At 44.2% G+C, this 20,951-nt stretch overlaps 2 protein-coding genes across 5 annotated transcripts; both read left to right on the top strand.

Annotated features, from left to right (window-relative positions):
- Nucleotides 1-5,447: 5,447 nt before the first annotated feature.
- On the top strand, nt 5,448-6,179 carry LOC133889195 (histone H2B.1-like). The gene has a single exon (XM_062329707.1). It carries the CDS (start codon nt 5,548-5,550, stop codon nt 6,004-6,006), a length of 459 nt encoding a protein of 152 aa, XP_062185691.1. The 5' UTR covers nt 5,448-5,547; the 3' UTR covers nt 6,007-6,179.
- Nucleotides 6,180-6,759: 580 nt separating this feature from the next.
- LOC133888932 (aspartate--tRNA ligase, chloroplastic/mitochondrial-like) lies at nt 6,760-19,109 on the top strand. 4 transcript variants are annotated; one of them, XM_062329443.1, is made up of 16 exons: nt 6,760-7,307; nt 7,979-8,119; nt 8,425-8,534; nt 9,632-9,743; nt 10,299-10,370; nt 10,935-11,026; nt 11,334-11,454; nt 11,787-11,909; nt 14,424-14,619; nt 14,714-14,901; nt 15,093-15,164; nt 16,071-16,169; nt 16,520-16,600; nt 17,189-17,246; nt 17,589-17,812; nt 18,639-19,109. In XM_062329443.1, exons 1-15 carry the CDS (start codon nt 6,924-6,926, stop codon nt 17,768-17,770), a joined length of 2,031 nt encoding a protein of 676 aa, XP_062185427.1. In that variant the 5' UTR covers nt 6,760-6,923; the 3' UTR covers nt 17,771-17,812; nt 18,639-19,109. The 4 variants fall into 4 exon arrangements, with proteins under 4 accessions (XP_062185427.1, XP_062185582.1, XP_062185507.1 ...); XM_062329598.1 differs by having other exon boundaries at nt 18,623-19,109; XM_062329523.1 differs by lacking the exon at nt 18,639-19,109 and adding an exon at nt 18,117-18,256.
- The last annotated feature ends 1,842 nt before the right edge of the window (nt 19,110-20,951 follow it).

Genomic DNA, 20,951 nt, shown 5'->3' with positions numbered 1-20,951 from the left:
AGCAGGGCCGGGCCTGCTCCCGCAGTGGCGCCAGGCGGTGGCGCAGGTAGTCCACCACCACAATCACCGAAGTGAGCCTGGCCTGGCGCAGGAAGTCGATGCGCTCCAGGACCGGCGCCATCTGCGCGTCCGCCTGCGGCGGCACCTCCCAGGTCGCCTGCCGCGGCGCGCTCGGCGGGACGGTTTCCTCGGCTAGCGTAACCGCCAGGCGAATCTCCCTCGGGCCGTGCGGGTGTCAGCAGTTGCCAGGTGTATTTTCCTCGATTTGCGCGGTTACCACGCGCATCGCCTGCCTCGTTATCACGCGCCACCCGTCCCGTTATCACACGCCTCGGGAGTCGGTTGGACGCGCGTCCGTTCGGCTCCCCGTTGGGCCGTACCAGAAGCCCGGACCGAAAGGGCCACTATCTAAGAGCTCTCCATGTGGCGTCAGTACTGGCTTCGGCCTCATTGACGACGAAGGGCCCCTCCGCAGTCTCTGGGCCATCGCCTACCAATGGGCCCAGGGGCTACTGTCGGTGAATCAGGAACCGGGGGTCCCCGAATCCCAAGGCCAGGCCAGCAATCCGCCGCGTGACGCCATCCCGTGGAGTCTCCTCCGTGTGGTAAAAAAGATTAAGTCCCGGGAGAGGGTGCTTGTGGCCACAGTTAGTGCTCCCCGAGTACCCAAGTTCCCCGATGATCTACGAAGTCTAAGTACCGGGAAGAAAGTGCTCGGGGAGGTATACGGTGACCCCCGAGCACCCGAGTCCCCCGACGATCAGGAAAGCTAAGTACCAGGAGAAGTGTGCCCGGGGCCACGAGCGGTGGCCCCCTGGGCACCCAAGTACCCCGAGGACCCGCTGAAGGAAGTTCCGGGAAGGAGTGCTCGGGGCTGCGAGCAGCGGCCCCCGAGCACTCGGTCCCCCGAAGGTCCGTACAAGTGTGCCCGGGAGAGAGTGCTCGGGGAGGTGAGCAGTACCCCCGAGCACTCGGTTCCCCGAGGATCAAGAAAGAGCATTCTCGGAAGAGAGTGCTCGGGGAGGTGAACAGTGACCCCCTGAGCACTTGGTTCCCCGACGACTCAGAGAGCCCCATGATAGTGGCCCCCGCAGGGGCCCACTGATGAGGTGTCAGCAAGTCAAAGGCCCAAGGCCACTTTTAAAGAGCGCGCGTGGCCTGTCACCCCCAACTGCTCCCGCCACGCTGGGTGTCAGTTCCTGCCACATTCTGGCAGAAGGGCGTGGGGTCATTAAATGCACGGGTCCCATCCCATGCCATCCGGCCCGTCTCGGGATAACGTCGTAAAGGCCGAGGTGTTCCGTCTGCCGCGCTGCTGTGGCAGGAGAACAAGACAGGGCGGGCACGTCGGGCCGCTCTACGGCTGCCTGGTGGGCCCTCTCCACGGCGCCCGTTGCCATTGCATTTATGGAGACGGATGACCAGGCGTGGGGCGCATTTTCCACCCCCGGTCACTTCGTACAAAGGCTATGATGATGCCCTTTCCATTTATGGTATCTTGGAACTCGTGCCCCCCTCCCGTTCGGGGCACGCTATTGCCAGCGGGTATTTAAAGCAGCCGGCAGCACAGACAAAGACAAGTTTTTGAAGCTTTGAAATCTGTGAGCAAGTTGAAGAAACTGAGAATAGGTTTTAAAGCAGAGAAGAGAAGAGAAAATCGAGAGCACCCAGAGCCAACAGACACACGCAGACCGAAGAACAAGGAGCCTCAGGCTCTAAGATAGACAAACATTCTTGTAACTAGCAACATCCTTGAGGGACATTCTCAGGGCATTTATAATATCCATACAGGAGTAGGGTGTTACGCTCCGTGCGGCCCGAACTTGTCTAAACACCAGTGCATTTACTCCGTTCCGCACTAGATCGTTCCACCCCACCGGCCATCGCATTCATTTTCTCCGGCAAACATATTCAGGATCATCCCCCCGGCCGAATCTCTAAAAAGGGGTCCCTCAGGATCCCTGCGACAGGAGTTAACCCTCCGACAAGATGAGATCTAAAAAATTAGACGAAAATTATCCATTAATTTCTCTCCTATTTTTTATTTTATTTTATTAGTAGAATGAGTCCTATATTCATAGTCGGTAAGAGGTAGAGAGGCAAGAGAAATAGAATGGATGATAAAAGTGGGTGAATTATTTGAATTTTAGGGGCTTTTATTAGATGAGAGAGGAGTATGGAAAGAGGTGACGCAGGAAACAACTCATATTTTGTATAGTAGACATTTTCGATTAAAGATCTAATAATAGTATTTTAATGTGAACTAAGATTGTTTCCATATATTAATGGTTTACCAAAAAAGACTTGTATGTAGGAATATAGTAGCAAGTAGATCATTGTTTATAGGTGCAGTGGAACTAAGCTCAATTGATGATAGGAAATCAGAGTCCTTTTTCTTGCCATCTTCTCCATCAAATTTCTGATAATAGAAAGGCATAAAGTATAAATAACAAAACTTTAGCAACAATATACATGTTCAGTAAGTACAACTGAATGGAATGGATTTGAAAGCAAGGGTGTTGCAATGGTCTAAGAGATGGAGGTTGATACTAAAGGTGGGAGACAAAATGAAGATTGACAAGACTCTAGTTTATCGATGATTTGTCAATCTTACGAACCTGTGAATAAGGTATGTGATATTTCTAGTAGTTGAATCACATGTCACACACAGAGATTTATACAGGTCCAAGCCTCCCTTAATATAATAGCTATGCATCATTTTTATCTTGTATTGATCTATAAGACTGTTTATAAGGGGTTCTTAACTAGCCTAGATAGATCTCAAACTAGTCGAAGGGCTACTTGTGCTTAGTCGTGGAAAATTGCTGACGTAAATTAGGAGTGAAGGGCTCAAAACTTTTGCAGGTTTGAATGGCTTGAATAGACTTGTCCACCATAGGGTCCTCTGGCTCCGTATATATACAGAGGTTATTGTGCGATCTTTGTACTCCTCCCTTATCATTCTTACAGACAAACTTCTCTATTTACGAGATATCCCTATTATTTGTGAGCAGTTTACATACGTCTAGAGATTCCCCTCCCATGCACATAGATATGTCCCAAGAATATAGAAAACCATAAGGGATCATGATATGGTGGTTTTATACTACCCATCGTCAATGTTTTAATGTCTAAGACTCTAGGGTTGGGTGCCCAGATCTATGCTCCGAGGTGTTGGGTGGTAGCATGTTCGGCTGGGTGCCCGAATCTGAGCTTTGAGGTGTTAGGTGACAACGGGGTCTCTTACCTTGACCCGGAGGTGCTGAACAGTGGCAAGGCAGGACTGGGTGGCGAAGCAGTGTTGGAAGGCGGCAACAGGGCGGGGTTGAGCGGGCGCTCATGGTGCTCGGAGGTGGGAGCGATCGAGCAGAGAGCGTGGGATGGGAACAATAGCTGGAGGCTGGGTGCGTCCGTGCATGGGTGGTCGAGGGGTGTGGATGATAGGATAAGGGTGGATGTGGTAAGGGATTGGGTTTGGAGGATTGGGCCCACTTGTTAAAGAGCTACATGGGTGAACGGTTGTCATGGCTATAGGTATGTCTTACCTATATCCGTATACCCATCAGTTACTATTTTTCGCTCACGAACGTATCCATGGGTATCAAATGAGACCCATACCCGACCCCATTAGGGTATTTACCCATGAATAATTAGGTTAAATTATCATCTCTAGTCCGTATAGACTTGCTAGGATGACAAATTTAAAGAAAAATCGCAATACTCATTAACTTGAACCTTGGCCCAGACTCGAGTTTGGTTTGTTTTGAAATCGAGCCGAGCTCGAATCAAACCTAGAATGAGTCGAACTCGAGTAGCTCGGAAGTTTCGATCTTTTTTGACAGCCCTACACAAGTTGAGTTTGGTGTGGGCCAACATGATTTAGGTGCGGCATGAGTGGGAGGAGAGAGAAGAGATAATAGATATAGGCCATACGAGGATTCGATCCAAGTGGGAGGGAGAAGAGAGAGAACTTGGGCCATAAGAGGATTCCGCCCAAGTAGGTTTGAGATATTTCAATTCACTTTTCTTTTTATAGAATAAAAATCAAATAATTTGGAAAAAATAGCAAATATAATAATTTTTTAGTAAATCTCGAAGGACAACAAAATAATTATTTTTACTTAATTTAATAAAAAATCCTAAATATTTCTCATATATTCTATTAGAGTTTTATTAATTTCTCTATGATTTTTAAAAAGTTCAAAAGCATAAAGTGAATATGGTAAGAAACAACACTAAAATTAACTTTTTCATGTCTACCATTATTTTTCCTACATAAAGCATAGTGTAACTAAACTAATAAAAGTGGTTTCACTAATTTTGGAGATATGATGGGTTGGATATGAATTAATCTAGTCACAACATATTTATACAATCTTGCATGTTACAATAACTAATTCATGAGTTAATGTATTTTTAAAAGAGGTAGGATCATGTAAGAAGACTAACAAAATTGGTTTCGTGATTTTGGATTAGCAAACTATGCATTTAACTTGGTTTAGCAAATATATTTTCTCACAAAAAACATTCAACTTTTTTATGTGTAGAAATATTTTTATCATGTAGATAACGTTACAAGGAAACTAACAAAATTTGTTTCACTTGATATGAAGCTCAAATGAATTAGTTATGGATTTTACAAGCTTGAGCCCTTTTTTATTTTTTGTTAAACTTCACTAAAATTCAAGAAAACTCGGTTACCGACAAAACTGAGTGGTTACCGATAATACTGAAAATATGAAAAATACGCTTGATGAATCGACGAAACTGCTTGATAACCGGTGCAAACCGAGCGGTTACCGTTCGGTCGATTCAATCCAAATTCTCACCGAATTTCAAATTTGACCAAGTAAATTTTGAGTGAATTCTTGTCGAATTTCGAATAGTTATTACGATAACCGTGATTTTTCGGTTATCATTGTGTCTCGATTTTCATGCCCCAAACGATTTTATAAATACTGGATAGAGAAGAGGAAGCAGACTGTCAAAACAAAAGGAATAAATTACTCATGTGCCACTAAAAAAATCACTCAATTATTTAATATATTAATAACTTAAAATACTAAATTAAACCGATTTCATCACACCCATAAATAAATAACTATATATAAATAAAATTATCTCATCCAATATACCTAACCTGACACTAAGTTCTGAGTGCCATCCTGCTCACGCAACCGCCAGGAAACAAAAAAATCCCGCTCGTTTCGTATTACCTGTGGGAACACTCGCCCACGACGTCACGTACGCGCGTCGAAAGCCACTTCCCTCCGTCTCCTCCCGCCCTCATTTTCGCCACGTCAGCGATCCGCATCAAAATCGCATCGCAACCGTCCACATGAAGAAGAACCAACGCCTCACACCGCTCCATGTCAGCGATCCAGGGCACCTACCTTTCCGCGAATCAGCGCCCGCCGCTCCGGCTCTATAAAGTTACCGCCCCGTCTCCTCTTCTCTCCACAGCGACACAGGCTTCGCAGCTTCCTCTCCCCAATCGAGCGAAACCCCAGCCACCGCCTCCGCCCACCCCGAACCCGAGCGGAATCGATGGCTCCCAAGGCGGAGAAGAAGCCGGCGGCGAAGAAGCCCGCGGAGGAGGAGCCCGCGGCCGAGAAGGCGGAGAAGGCCCCGGCGGGGAAGAAGCCCAAAGCGGAGAAGCGGCTCCCGGCGGGCAAGTCCGCCGGCAAGGAGGGCGGCGACAAGAAAGGGAAGAAGAAGGCGAAGAAGAGCGTGGAGACATACAAGATCTACATCTTCAAGGTGCTGAAGCAGGTGCACCCGGACATCGGGATCTCCTCCAAGGCCATGTCCATCATGAACTCCTTCATCAACGACATCTTCGAGAAGCTCGCCGCGGAGGCCGCCAAGCTCGCGCGCTACAACAAGAAGCCCACCATCACCTCTCGCGAGATCCAGACCTCGGTCCGCCTCGTCCTCCCAGGGGAGCTCGCCAAGCACGCCGTCTCCGAGGGCACCAAGGCCGTCACAAAATTCACCTCGGCCTAGGCGCTAGGCTTCGCTCTGTTCCCTTATGGTAGTGGTCGTAGTTTGGTGATTTGGATGGTATGGATGGTGTAGTTAGGTGTCACTGTGTCGCCCTTGTAAGAATTATCCTGGTGGTTTTGGAAGACAACTGTTATCTGAATCTGCTAATAGTTATCGCGCTTCTTTAATCTGCAGATGATTGTTTATAATTTCTGTTCATTCTGATCTCTATAATTTCTTTCATCCTGATCTTTATGATTTCTTTCATTCTGATCTTGATGCCATGACTTTGATATGTCTCGTTTTTGGCGATCTGCAAATGTTCTTCCTCACTGTTCATGTTTTTACTGATATCTTGCGAACATTTCAGCTATCGATGTAGTAAAGTTTCGGAATCCATTCGATTTGTGAATTTGGCATCGAGACATGCACTGTTTGAACTTTGAAATGTCGTTCTCGATTTCTCTTCCTACTCCAGCGCTTTGTGCGTGGAAGGGGCCGATTCTGTCGCTTAATTTTGTGCACTTCGAGCGGTCTGTAAAGGTTGTTGCCGAACAATGCCTTGCTGTGAAATTTTGGTTGATTTTGGCGGCATCTAAAATTGGAGCCACAATTCGAACGATTTGGGGCAGTCAGTTCGGATTTGAAATTCCTCGTGAAAGATTTGGGCGGGATTTGAACTTGGAATCCGCCATGCGCCATGTGCAAACCTGTTTTGGTCCCGCTTCGAAATTTCAGTAATTCAACTCGTCCCTTTCGAGTGCAAATGGCGTATTTTGTTGATGTGTAAGCTCATCATCAAGGTGTATTCCATCTGCGAAATCTTGATGAAGGCGTAAACATTGATCTGTAAGATTCGTGCCGGAGGATAAGGCGTCTCTTCCTCCAATTCTCAAGTCCAAAACCCACCTCCGTCTGTTTCCTTGTCATCGTCTCCAATGGCTTCCTCTCTCCTCCGGGCCTCGCCCCTCTCCCTCCTCGCCCGCCTAAATCCTCTCAACCATAGGCTGCCTCCCGCCTCGCCCCTCCGCCTTGTCCTCCCGCTCTCCGCCTTGTCCTCCCGCTCGCCGCCCCCGCTCCGAACCCTAGCGGCCGCGGCGGCCACCGACGCGGCGACCCCGCCAGAGGAGGCGGCGCCCGCTGCGGAGCCGAGGCATGAGAAACTGCAGCCGCTGCAGTGGCCTTCGAGGGACGCGCTGTGCGGCGAGCTCGGCGTCGGTGACGCTGGCCGCCGGGTGCGGCTCTGCGGCTGGGTCGCCCTCTGCCGGACGCATGCCGGGCTCACGTTCCTCACCCTACGAGACCGCTCCGGCATGGTCCAGGTGAGCCACTTCCGTTGTTGTATTGGTGGAACGTTAGTGGCAGACTGATAGTTTGCTTGCTGCTGCGGTGGTTGTGCTGGCAATAGCTTTGGTTTCCTTGTTGTAATTGCTACTACAGTGTTGTGTGATCTCTTACTTGTGAACTCGTGACTACATTAATGTAGTTGCTGCTACTGTAGAGATAATGTTCGACAATTGTTGATAGTCTCACATTTTCACTAAAGCCTTCATTGCCCGATGTGTTATCTGGAATGCTTGTTGCATTGCTAAGTTATTGGTGTATTGTTAATCGTAGAACTAGCATCAGCGACTGTTTTATCCCCAAATGATTCTCAACTGCTTGTGGTTAATGGAAGGGCAATTGAGCAGCAGTATTCAATAACAGTTGTATTTGAATGATTTCTTCTTCAGAAAATATGTGTTGCTATGGCTACTTACCTTTTTTATTGACTGATGCTGACTACTTGAGTGATCTGGTAACTTTCGTAGTCAGACAAATGGTCACACTAGCACTATATTACTGGTAATTGTTATCCCCATCTGATTGGTGATTTATGGGAAGTTTTTAACACCATCAACTGGTAGAGTGATGATTCTTACAGGATTATGTATGTATGTGTTCTGGTTCTTGATGATTGGAAGGTCTGGTGCTCTTTCCCCCCTTTGTGTAGGTGACAACTTTGCCAGAATATCCAGAAGTTTACAACATAGTGAATAAGCTGAGAGTGGAGTCAGTGGTTGCTATTGAGGGGGTGGTGCGGCCACGCCCGACAGATGCCATCAAGGCAGATATGAAGACTGGGGCTATAGAGGTATTGATTGTTAGCCATTGTACCTATTGTTTTTTGGGATGAAGGAGCTAGAGGTGACTTTTCATGGACATATATTGAAAATTATACTATCTAGCATAGAAATATCAATCTTTAAAAAGCTCTCTTTTCTTTTATGCACTATGTTTTGGACATGCAAAATGTTTGGGATAAGGAATGATATCTGTAATATAATTCATAGTTCAAGTACTTGTTTCCTTGACTGTCAACAAAGTTTCTATTTTCCTTGTGTTCATCCAGAAACCAACATGACCTTCTAACTATGATGTCATGTTGATACCTTGAAGGTTGCTGCAGATCATGTTTTAGTGCTGAACTCGGTAACTCGTTCATTGCCTTTTCCAGTTACAACTGCTGATACTGTAAAAGAAAAGTTTCCAGAAGAAATTAGATTGAGGTACGACATTTACGATATGTAGTTTCTGCATCTTTTTGCCCTGGCCTATTTTGAAGTGGCTGGGAGAATGGTTAATCCCTCAAATTAGCCAGCTTGCGACCTTGTGTATTGCTTATTGGCTAACGAATGCTTAGACTTGCAAGTATTGTGCAGATTGGCAATTATATGGTGTATTTAAAGTTACACACAAGACTTTAGGCAAGATAATGATTAGACGACTTAGGCAGTATCAAAAATTTATTCAGGCATACATGATACTAAGTTACTAACTATTGGGTGCATGTTATTTGGATAAGGTGTTTAACCCATTTGTAAAGTTGCATGATTGCCTTGCGAATGGTATGCATTGAGATATCATGGGAGTATGGCATAACGATTCATCACACACTTTGTGACTGCTGAGATTGCTGTATTCATATTCACTTCAGTTTTTAACTGCATACTTAATTGTGTTCGCTTGCTGCTATAATTTTGGATTATTGTCCTTTCAAACCTCTTCAATAGTGCTGCATATTTGATTTTGTGATGAGGCTGAGCAGATTCCGTTTTGTTGGGAAATTCTTGTCATCATTCTGATTATGCTAACTTGTAGCAACTTATTTAACTATTCTACTGTAGTCAAACCAACCTTTGGATTCTGCTGGATCATAACGTCTTTCAATTGGCTGTATTATGTTCCTTGACCTGAACAACAGCTTTGTTCCAGTTATAAATGTTCTTATCAAAAGATATAGCATTACTCTTTCCCTAAATCTGATCTCCTTGTTCCCGTTCTTTTTTCCTTTCAGGGCTCTATATTACCGTTACACTTAAATTTATTTAAATTACATGTTTATTAAATGAGTGTGTGGGAGTTAGCAATCCACGTATCAGAACCATAACTTATGCATCAGTCTCCTTGTATCGTTATTATTTTATTTTTTACTATTACTAGTACCTTTATTATTATTATTATTATTATTGTTTTCTCATCATCTTTTTAGTTGGATCTTATGTGTTTCATCTCTAGTCTGCCCCAACTTGCTTGGGACAAAGGCTTTGTTGTTGTTGTATTAAATGAGTGCTTTTTTATGACTTCATTTTCGTAAATATTGTAGGTTTCGAGTGCTGGACTTGCGTCGTCCTCAAATGCAGTCAAACTTGAGATTGCGCCATAATGTTGTTAAGCTCATTCGTCGTTACTTGGAGGATAAACATGATTTTGTTGAGGTATGCTGGTTATATCTACTATTACACTCATTTTTTACTTCATCTGATTTTCCACCCCCAATACATCCTACCTTTTGTCGATATACCTGACATGTTCACTTCGGACCATGATATATCCAAGTGGTCCTATTGTTTAGATGAATTGCAGCAGAAATAGTAAAATATTTCCTCTCGTGTTGTAGTGCAAAAGGTCAACTCTAGACTCAGGGCTTTAATTCTTCAACCACTTCTATAATAGCATCAATTTTAATGTTATGGAAAATTTGTATCTCATTGCATAAAGATAATTCTTGTTTTGTCACAAACAGTACTAATTTAGATGATGAAAATTGTGTGTATTGGTTAAAATGGATCCATCATGCATGCACTCTCTGCTGTATGCTCTTGCCACCTTAATGACGAGTCCCTAAAATTTAAGGCATCACTTTAACTAGCATTTACTAGAATTTCTACGCTTGCTAGTAACTTAAATATCAATCTTCTCCTCTAAAAAGATAATTAAATGCCAATCTTCTATTTTATCTGAGCTAAAGTTTACTACATGTTCCAAGGTAGATTGAGACTCCAGTTTTATCCAAGTCTACACCAGAAGGTGCTCGGGACTATCTTGTACCATCGAGAGTTCAGGTGATTACGCTACGTGCTATGTGTCATTTTTTTCTTCACAGACATAGTATGTTTGATTCCACTGTTGAAAAACAAATGATTCTCTTTGCTAATTTCTCATCCTTTGCAACTCTGAGAGATCTAATGCCTGATGCCATGTTTGGACTTTGGATGCTTTACTTCAGAAGTAACTTTCTCCAATATCAATGCTTGCTTGTTGATTCTGGTATTTGAGAAAGTTACTTTGAGGTCTGGATTTTAAAAGTTGTTTTATTCTATGGGTGAAAACTATTCTGGGCAACTTCCCTTGAGTCCCTTTTTTTTTTTTTTTTTTTTTTTTTTTTTTTTTTTTTTTGCGTGTGCGGATGCCATGATGTTCAATGCTCTCCACTTCTGCTCTTCAATTGTTTGCTAAGTTGTGTTCTATTCGAGTATATCACAATATGTTTATGGAAGTACATCCTTAATCAGAATTCTATTTTGAGTGCTTGTTAGTGGTAGGTCTAATAACTATGCAGTGAAAGTTTTTAACTTTTTCAAATAAGTGCTGCGTGTTCCTGAATCCCTCCAACATTGTTTCTGAAGCCAGGAACATTCTATGCTCTCCCTCAAAGCCCTCAGCTGTTCAAGCAAATGTTGATGGTTTCTGGCTTCGAAAAGTATTATCAAATTGCAAGGTAAGTAGGCGATATGTTTGAAAGGCTGGGTGTTGTTTCATAGATTTTTTGTGTGTGTTTTACCAATCGCAACTCTCCAAGCATTATTTTATCTTCTCTGGTGTGAATTTCACTTATGCCAATAAAATTTACGTTCATTTTTATAGCCTCCGGAGCTCAATCCTTGAATTTATTTCCTTTTCCACCTGAATACAGTCAATATAAATTGCTCATAGCACAAGCATGTACATTATGACTATATTGGTGGCATATAGCATTATTAAACCAATTATTACCTTGAAAAGCTCTATCACTTGCTTTCTATCAGGTGCTTCCGAGATGAAGATTTGCGTGCTGATAGGCAACCAGAGTTTACACAACTTGATATGGAGATTGCCTTTACATCAATGGAGGATATGTTGAAGTTGAATGAAGAATTGATGAGACATGTATGCTAGTTTTGACATACCTTTTTTTCGCTATTTTTTATGTCAAAATTCATGTGTATTTTAGAGTACCCACCCCTTTTCACCCTTGCCTGTCAGTGAATGAGAAATGTACTAGGTAACTGCAAATAGTGATAACACATTTTTTATTGTTGAATTATAAAAATACAATGCAATCTGTAACTCTTATGGCTGATTGTTTCATTCGCTATTGCATATTAGATAGTAGTAGTCAAGCTCTTAGTTAGTTCATTGTTAAGAAAATGTCTTTGTTTCTTCAGCTAATACTGCTGTTCATACTGATTGAATGAATGATGGAACAATTTATATAACAGATATTTCAAGAGGTAGGAGATATCAAGCTGCCAAATCCTTTTCCAAGGTTAACATACGCTGAGGCAATGAATCGCTATGGGACAGACAGGCCTGACCTTCGGTTCGATTGGGAGCTAAAAGATGTGAGAACTTCTATGCTTTGTGCAGAATGACATGTGTAATTCACAACTAGTATTGTTAGTAGTGTGCTGTTGCTTCTATATGTTCTGTTAGTAGCCTGTTATGTAGATCCCTGCTTTTGCGATGCAACATATATGTTGAACTGATATGGTTGGGTTGATTGGATCGGTAAGAATAACTGGCGGAGCGTACTCACCCTCTCAAGGAGGCCTTGAGCAACCAATTTATGTGGACTAAACTTCTTAATTCATTACTTGATTACAATAGGTGATGCACCCTTCTTTATATAGGAGCCAACCCTGACAATCTAAACTAATAAATCTTATCTCTAAGACTAACTAATATATCTTATCTCTAACTAATCTAATCTGTTCCCTAATCTTATCTCTAACCCGACGCTACAACAACATGCTGCTATAGTAGCAACCAACCTAACTTAAACTAACAAACTATATCTCTATCTAATTTAATTCTCCTCCTGCTGAAGATACTCTCCATAACACTGCACCCTCCCGACTTGCAGCTCATCCTCGAGTTGCTAGGCGGAGGCTAAGGCTGAAGACCATGTTGAATCTGAATGGACGTGAGGTTGGCAAGCAAACATTGTAGTGTCACGGCCAGGATGATGGTGGTGTTGGCTGCAGTTGTCATCAGGAGATTGAGTGATCATTGATGGCCTGTCGTCGGCCGACAGCGAGGAGAACATCGAAATCCTCCCGACGAACGTGCACATGTCCTCGGCGGTGAGCTGTCGAGGTGGATGTCGGCGCCAACGTGGGGAAGCACAACTTGAATGTCGACGGATGTGATCTCCCGGTTGTTGTCGCAGATGTTGATACCCATGTGCAAGAGCCGAACTTGGAGCTCCTCTTTGTCCTGGATGTCAGCCTTGTCCATCTCACTTCCCGCGGCCACAGATGCCTCTAACACTGTAGATAGCCGTAGCACCACAACATCATTCGGAGGTGGTGGCGCAGAACCTCCGACATTGCCCATGCCAGAGCCGCTAGGCCTGTGCGTGATCTGCTCACCCAACAGCTGATTGACAACCACGTTGAGGGAGCAAAGCTGTGGTTTGATGTGTGCGATGTCCTTACTGTTGCGTTTGACAGTGAACAAGATCTGATCCAGCTTGGACGAGAAGTCGGCCATAGTCGGAGGATTACCCATGACTGACCGGACGTGTGCACAGGAAGAAGGCCGACGCAGGCGAGCACCAGCGGAGCTCGGGAGGGCAGGACTCGGTCGGCGGCGGCCAGAGGTCGGAGGCTGGTGAAAAGGCAGAGCAGGGGCGGCTCAGGAGGCGCCCGACCGGGGCGTAGCGAGAGGCGGTGGCTTGGTGGATAGGCGGCCCGACACGACGATGAGATTGAGGCGGCCGTGCGGAGTAGGGGCAGACGACATCGCGTGAGGGCAGGTGGTGCGGAGAGGCCGATCGGCACGGAAGGAGGGGCGTCCGTGTTGGAGGCGGAACAGAGATGACGGGGTGGACGACGTCGAGCGGGGCCGACGGCGCTGGTCGGGGGATCGATGGCTAGCGGCGTACTAGTGTGGAGGATGCCAGGGCCGGGAGATCCGGCAGGGGTGGACGGCGTCTGGCGACGCAGGCGTGCAGAGAGGCCAGTCGGAAGAGCGGCGATGGTCGGGTGGAGAGCAGGAGGCTTGATCTGGGCGGCGACATGAGCGGATCGGGCGGATCCGCTCGAGTTCTGGGTGGGCGGCGCCAAGACCGGTGTGGGAAGGCCGAGACGAGCGATTGGGTGGCTGATTTTGTGGCGGATGCTGTAGCGACGGAAGGCTAGATGATATGGTTTGCATGAAGGAAACGTCTCTGATATCAAAGATGATATGGTTGGGTTGATTGGATCGGTAGGAATAACTGACGGAGCGCACTCACCCTCTCAAGGAGGCTCTGAGCATCCAATTTACGTGGACTAAACTTCTTAATTCATTGTTTAATTACAATGGGTGATGCACGCTCCTTTATATAGGAGCCGACCCAGACAATCTAAACCAACAAACCTTATCTCTAAGACTAACTAATACTCTATTCGATTGCAAATGTAGGTCGTTTTAAACTTGTGCACAATGATTAAGAAAGTAGATCAATGACCTTGTTGCCCTTCATTTATTCTGCATTGGAAAAGATAACTCATTCATTTGTGAGAGTGATAGCATTTATTAAACAAGGATAAGACAGGAACAAAAGAGAAAAAAATACATAGAAGTTCGAGAATGACTTATATTTAGAGAATAGTTGAGGAGGCTAAAACGACCTACATTTGCAATCAGAGAGAGTATATCTTATCTCTAACTAATCAAATCCGATCCCTAATCTTATCTCCAACGCACTGCTACAGTACCAACCAAACTAACTTAAACTAACAAACTATATCTCTATCTAATTTAATTCTCCTCCTGCCGAAGATACTCTCCATAACATGAACATAGGCTTAGTCCTTCCTTGGTTTATTAAGTACAGAGTTCTCTCTTATTTTTTATTTTGTCAAATGCAGGTTAGCGATGTATTTTTGGGCAGTAACTTTAAAGTTTTTGCTGATACATTAGAAAATGGAGGTATTATAAAGGCACTGTGTGTGCCTGGTGGTGCCAATGTGTTTTCAAACACTGACCTAAAGAAAGGAAGTGTTTACACTGAAGCTTCCAAAGCTGGAGCGAAGGGCCTTCCTTTCCTCAAAGTTACAGAGAATGGTAAAAGCAAAATATATTTTCTTTTTCTGTTAGACAAATATTGTGACATGGCTTCTGGAATTGTGTTTTTATTTAAATTTATCTTCTCTTACAGGGGAGCTTGAAGGAATTGGTCCGCTGGTATCAAGTCTGAAATCCGAAAAGAAAGATCAGCTAGTGGAACTTCTTGAGGCGAAGGCAGGTGATCTTATCCTGTTTGCACTGGGCGAACAATCAACAGCTAACCGGATTCTTGGCAGGTTAAGATTATTTGTAGCTCATAAGCTTGAAGTGATAGACACGGTGAGTCTCAAACAGAGGATTTTTTTTGTCCTTATTGTCGATATGTTTCATATGTTACTTATGGCATATTGATGCGATGCTGTGGTTCTTTGCCATCTTTTGCTTTTTTATGAAGGGAATAGTTTTGTTTCTGCTTCATCTATGCTCCTGACATCTGCCTTTGCTTTTTCAATTTTTTTTCTTTACGTCAGTCAGCACAGTCAGTTCTCTGGGTAACAGATTTTCCAATGTTCGAATGGAATGGTGATGAGCAGAGATATGAGGTAAGTTTTTGATCTATCGAAGAATTATCGGAACTGCTTATTTCTTCGTACTTTTCAAAAACCAAAATGGATGTTCTTTTCTGTGTTGTTGTCACGTTATTTTAGAGAACTGTCATTATATTAGCTGTTTGAAAGGCTGCCTAGTATTTTGTTGAATGTGGACACTTGTCACGTGCATAGATTAGATGGCCCTGAACCCAAGCACCACAACCATACTGATTCCCAGCGGCCGCACCACAAGGACAGTGATAGATGAGATACTGGGAGCTCCGATATATTTCTTGGTTAATGAGAGAAGATACAAACCCATCCTTACATAGATGCAATGACTTGACCCTTAAGGAACTAATATCCAAAATCAAGGAAACAACTGAATCTAATCTTATCCCTAAATAACAACCCAATCCTGAGGCCACCAAAACAGCAATCACGTGGTTACAGTGCGCCAGCCCTAGGAATGCACGGTGCGCTTCTTCCTCCCTCACATGGGCCTTAATGGGCTGCACATGACAAACACCATCAACAAAACTTGGTATAGTTGGATATCAGATTTTATCACCAGAATACCCACCGTTATTGTGCGGAGTCTTCAGAATCTGTAAATGTCATCTAAAGACAATGTGGTTTGACACAAATATTAGCGAACATATTTAAAGACAACTAAGACAATATGCATTTTTTATTACATAAAAATGACATTTTAATGCATTGGTATCAATAGAATCCTGGCAATAGCTTATGGCCACTGTTCTCCTGGGTAGAAAGGTGAAATTGTGTTGTTGTGCCAAAATTCATGTAAAGAAGAGGCCGAATGCACTGAGAATTTGCATTTCGCTAAAAGTAAAAGGTTGTCGTATCTGATTTTCTGTTTTCTGAATGTCTATTCTGCCGCCTTTATGGATATAGGCCCTACACCACCCTTTCACTGCACCAAATCCTCAAGATATGGATGATCTACCATCAGCTCGTGCCTTGGCTTATGACATGATTTACAACGGGTTGGAGGTACTTCCTGTTTTTCATCTTTCTGAGTGTGCACACATTCTTTGTTCAGCTTTATATTTGTATTGTTGTTTGGTCCAGAATTGAAGACGGTATACTTCAACATCTTGACCCTAAGAGATGCTAAATCACTTACACAGACCTCACTGTTTTAGTGAATGCCCCCTTTTTTTTTATTATGAATAATGAAATGAGGTGTGCAAACTGCAAAAGTTTATCTTATTGGTAATTAGTTTAGCTACATACATGTATGTGTAACTGAAATACATGAAAAAAGAGTGCTAGATTTAATGATGTAGAAACAGAGTCGAAAATAGTACTGAACATCTTATATTCTGTCCTGTTATCAATAGATTGGAGGGGGCAGTTTGAGAATCTACAAAAGTGATGTACAACAAAGGATTTTTGAGATAATTGGTATCTCACCTGAACAGGTATGACTTCTGTTATCAGCTTACACTTCGAGGAGGCTTCTTTCAGTCCTCAGTTGTCTCATAGATTGTGCATACTGGAAGGCACGAGGCCATTAATTGTTTGTCAAATGCTCGACTCAAATGTACCTCTAAATTCTGGAGAAATGCAAGTTCCCCTGTGTGCTTTAGAATGGCTGCATACTTAATTTTTAAGGCACCCCAAGTGTGTAACTTACATTGTACCGACTTAATGCACCCCAGGGAGTTCAAAATTGTTCCTTTAAACAAGATCCGAACATCAAGTTGTGGAATGAATAATTTGACTGCCACAAATTCTGTAACATGCTTATTAGATGACCAGAATTACGGAATAAATTTAATTGCAAGGTTACCATATGTTTACAAACCAGATGGCCAAAACTATAGAACTGCCAACATTGTAGGGTTATAAATATGTGAACTGGCAACTTTCTGTAAACTTAAGTCTTTTTTTTGAAAGGGAGTAAACTTAATCTTTTTGATCCACGAATTCTGCTTAAGATTCTTAATTTGGAGAACATGGTGATGCTCTTTTTTTTCTTTACATCATATTCCATTTTTCTGATGCAGGCAGAGGAGAAATTTGGTTACCTTTTAGAATCTTTCGATATGGGTGCCCCTCCGCATGGTATGCATGTTCAATCTCAAGTAATACTGCATCTGTTGTTCTTCAGTTTTTACAATATGGCTAAGCTTGCAGAACTATCTTTGATTGGTCTTCTTTTTCTTTTTCATTAATCCGCTATTCCTCATACTAGAGCAGCTCTTTTGGAGCAATTCTACTTATCTCTCGTTACATCCATACCTTAAAACAAATTATTCATTCTAAGGTGCTTGAGTAAAGGCTAATGCTCATGCTTGATATTTTAGATCTACCATGTGTTGTTGTGCATAGTATATGTTGTTTTAGTTTGCTTATTATTTTGAAATGTCGAACGCAAAGGTCACCTTCATTATAATCTTACTGCAGGAGGCATTGCCTATGGATTGGATCGGTTGGTGATGCTTTTGGCTGGTGAGAATTCGATTCGGGATGTGATAGCTTTCCCAAAGACCACGACTGCTCAGTGTGCGCTCACCAAAGCACCATCAGCTGTAGACCCTCAGCAATTGAAGGATCTCGCCTTCCCTACTTCTCGAGGAAACTGTTGATTGCAAAAATGCATGGGGTTAAGGATCAGCTAATAGTTTACAGTGAGCTCCTTTTCTGTTTTGAACACATTCTTTTTTTGCACAGCAGGGAGTGTGAATTTGTTCGTGAATTTTTTTTGACCCAGAAAGATTATATATAGGGAGACGCGTATACCTGCCAAAGTACTGGATGCAACGTTAGTTTGATAATAGATTGAGGACCGCCAACACATTGGCGATGCTATGTATTTGTATACAACCTTGGCTTCTCTCCTATAAATTATCAATAGAACATGCATCATTGCCGAAATTCCATTTGCTGCACAGCGTCGTTGTTTCATGTAACTGATATATTTTTCTTCTGTAGCGTGCTCGGAAACTGGGATAACAGCGCAACTCCATTTGTACGAGCACAGGTTCCGTACGAGTCACCGTGAGATGCTTCTTCGAGTTTCACTTTCACCCACTGCACCATTCGCATTCGGTGGCTTTCAGCTATCGTGCTGTGATTGAGAAATCCGTTAATTTGGAAATCATTTCTAGGGAAACTCGAAGCCCAAGAGCACGCTTCATCTGCTAGCTATCGATCCATTGGTAGAGCGAGGGGGTGTTCCGAGTAGTCCCGGGCGTCTTAAAAAATCCTAGAAATGTTCAGTAAGTAGTTTAATATCAGGTATAAATTTGTATAGTATTAGGCTAATTGCACGTGGTCAATTATGTTGTTATGCTTTGCACGCCTAGGGCTCGGTTTCTAGCTCCGCCACTGTATCAATCAGAAGAACATCGCACTTCACAGTGCAGAATATCAATGTTAATGGTGCACCGAAACAAGACTAGGAAGCTTTCTAATCAGCACTTGCTCGACTTCTCCAGGAGATGGCCGCAGCAGCAGGGTCCTGGAGCAGCAGCTCGACCGCGGCGCAGACGGGCATGGCGAGGGGGAGGAGAGGAAGGCGGCGGCGAAGAGCACGCGCTTCCCAGAACCGTACGTCGACGAAGAGCCTCACGGTGAGCGTGGGTCGCCGTGGTCGTGGACGCCATGTCGAACGCGGGACGGACGCAACGACACGACGAACAGCTGCAGGAGGGATCGAGGTGGGGAGGCAAGAGCTAGCGTAGAAGGCGAGGAGGATTGCCAATCTTTTGAAGCGAGTACAGGTAGGAAGCAAGCTTTGCATGCACTGTGCTGTGCTTTCTGCTCTGTGATCGCAAGCGCCGAGGGCGTGAAGCTAGCACTAGTACACCTACCACTGGGAAGCTTGCACGGGGAAGTGGGATGAATCAGGACTGCACCTTCTATTCAGATAATGCTTCACTCATACAGAGTCTACTGGACCAGCGACATCCATGAGCAAAGTGGATGATTATGTCAGAAATTTGTCAAATTATTCAAGCTAATCAACACATGAATCGTCGATTCGAGTGTATTCAAATGGCGATCTCGGTGGCGGCGTCCGGCTTGGCGGTGAGGAGCGCGATCTCGTCAGCGGCGGCCGGCTCGGTGGGGGACAGAGTGCTCCATCGACGACGGGCGCCTGAAGCAGTTGAGAACTAGGGCCGCGACACTCTTTTACGTAGCGCGCCGCCATTTTACTCAAGCAGGATGAGAACTAGCGTGCACGGGAGGCTCCGGCTCCGTTTTTTTTTTGTTTGACGGAAGCGGCTCGGTGCGAAGACGAAGCGATCCTCGAGCCGCGCCTCGCTCGTTTGCTGGAGCCGCACCCGTGGCCTTGATCCGGAAAGGGGCCTCACCAGTGGCGGACGAAGAAAGTAAAACTAGAAGGAAGGGCTCATCTCCTCTTCTTTCTCCTTCAGCCCCTTCTTCTTTCTCCTCCCTCTCCTTTCTCTCCATGGAGCACCGTGCCGTTCGTTCTGGCTGCACAACTCAGCCAAATCACCTGTGGATAGCAAGGCGATCAACCTGCTCCTCCTCCGGTCCTCGTCGAGCAGCGCCGGTGTGCTTGGCAGCGAGGATCAGTGAAAGAAGCAGCAGAGCTGCTAATTCGCGCGTGTGCGAGCCGGTAAGCTCGTGCCTCTTTTGACAGCTCCTCTTCCTTTTTTTTTAAACTTTTATCCCTCAACATCTTTTTATTTTTGATTTTTTTTAAAAATTTCTATCAATTTTATTCAACAATACTCCTACTAAAGTGTGTTCCGTGCCTTTACAGCAAAATTGTCATGACGATTTTAACCAAGTTGGTCTCAAGTATGTCGCTCCGACTAGTTTGCTGAATTACGACTGATGGGCGTACGCTGATGCTTATTAGCCAGTTAAACCTGTTCTGCTTAACCTGCTTTTGCATCCAAGCGAATTTGTTTTTGTCAGTTTAGCCGTGTAGCAGAGTAGCAGGCGCGTACTCAGTTTTGTCCAGCACTCGACTAGCTTGGGCTCTGCTGCAACAACAGCTACCCTTCGTGCCGGCGCCAATTAAGCACCTCTTGGTTTCTTGTTTCTGCAACGACGCCAAGAAATCAATTCAATATAGCATATAGAGTGCACAACGGTTGTTGGATAATTTGGTACGTAGTTTCTGTTTAAAACACGTTGGATTTCGAGTTTTAATTCCATAAAGCCAAGCAAATCGCCGCCCAAACGCATCGCTACCAGATTTCTTTTCTTCTTGGGAAACTTCTGCAAACTTGTCCACCAAACAACTAATGGTGCACAGAAGTTGGTGTCTCGGTTAAAGTTAGAGCAAAAGCACATTGTATAACAAACCACAAAAATTTAGCCATATCACAACCAAACAAATAAAAGTTCAGTTTTTTTGCGCCCCAGCCCCCATCCACAAAAAATGACAGCGAGGACTACCTCTCCGACCCATTTTGACATGATCATCTTTTGTTAGAATGCTATTCTTTAGCACCAACCAAAGAAAGATCTTAATCTCAAGGGGTAACTTTGTTTTCCAAAGAAATTTATAAGAGAATTGCATCTGACTTATTTTCAGAGCTCCATAGAAAGATTTGACCGAAAATTGACCTTTTTTAATAAGAGACCAATATCAACAGATCTCCTTCTCATTTGAAAGTTGGACTCCAGCGCATATAATTTGAAGTTGTTGCCATAGAATCAAGGTTTCAACCCCTTCCTGCCCCCACATCAATCTAGGGTGTGATTGGTTGCCCGTACAAGGTCTTGCCCGCATGGACCGTATACGCAGGTTAAGAGGAAGCAACTTGAACGGAGTTATATTTGTTG

The sequence above is a fragment of the Phragmites australis genome, chromosome 1 (assembly GCF_958298935.1).
Source record: "Phragmites australis chromosome 1, lpPhrAust1.1, whole genome shotgun sequence".
Taxonomy (NCBI): Eukaryota; Viridiplantae; Streptophyta; class Magnoliopsida; order Poales; family Poaceae; genus Phragmites; species Phragmites australis.
The sequence above is the reverse complement of the archived record's forward strand: the minus strand, read 5'-3'. Positions and strand labels throughout refer to the sequence as shown.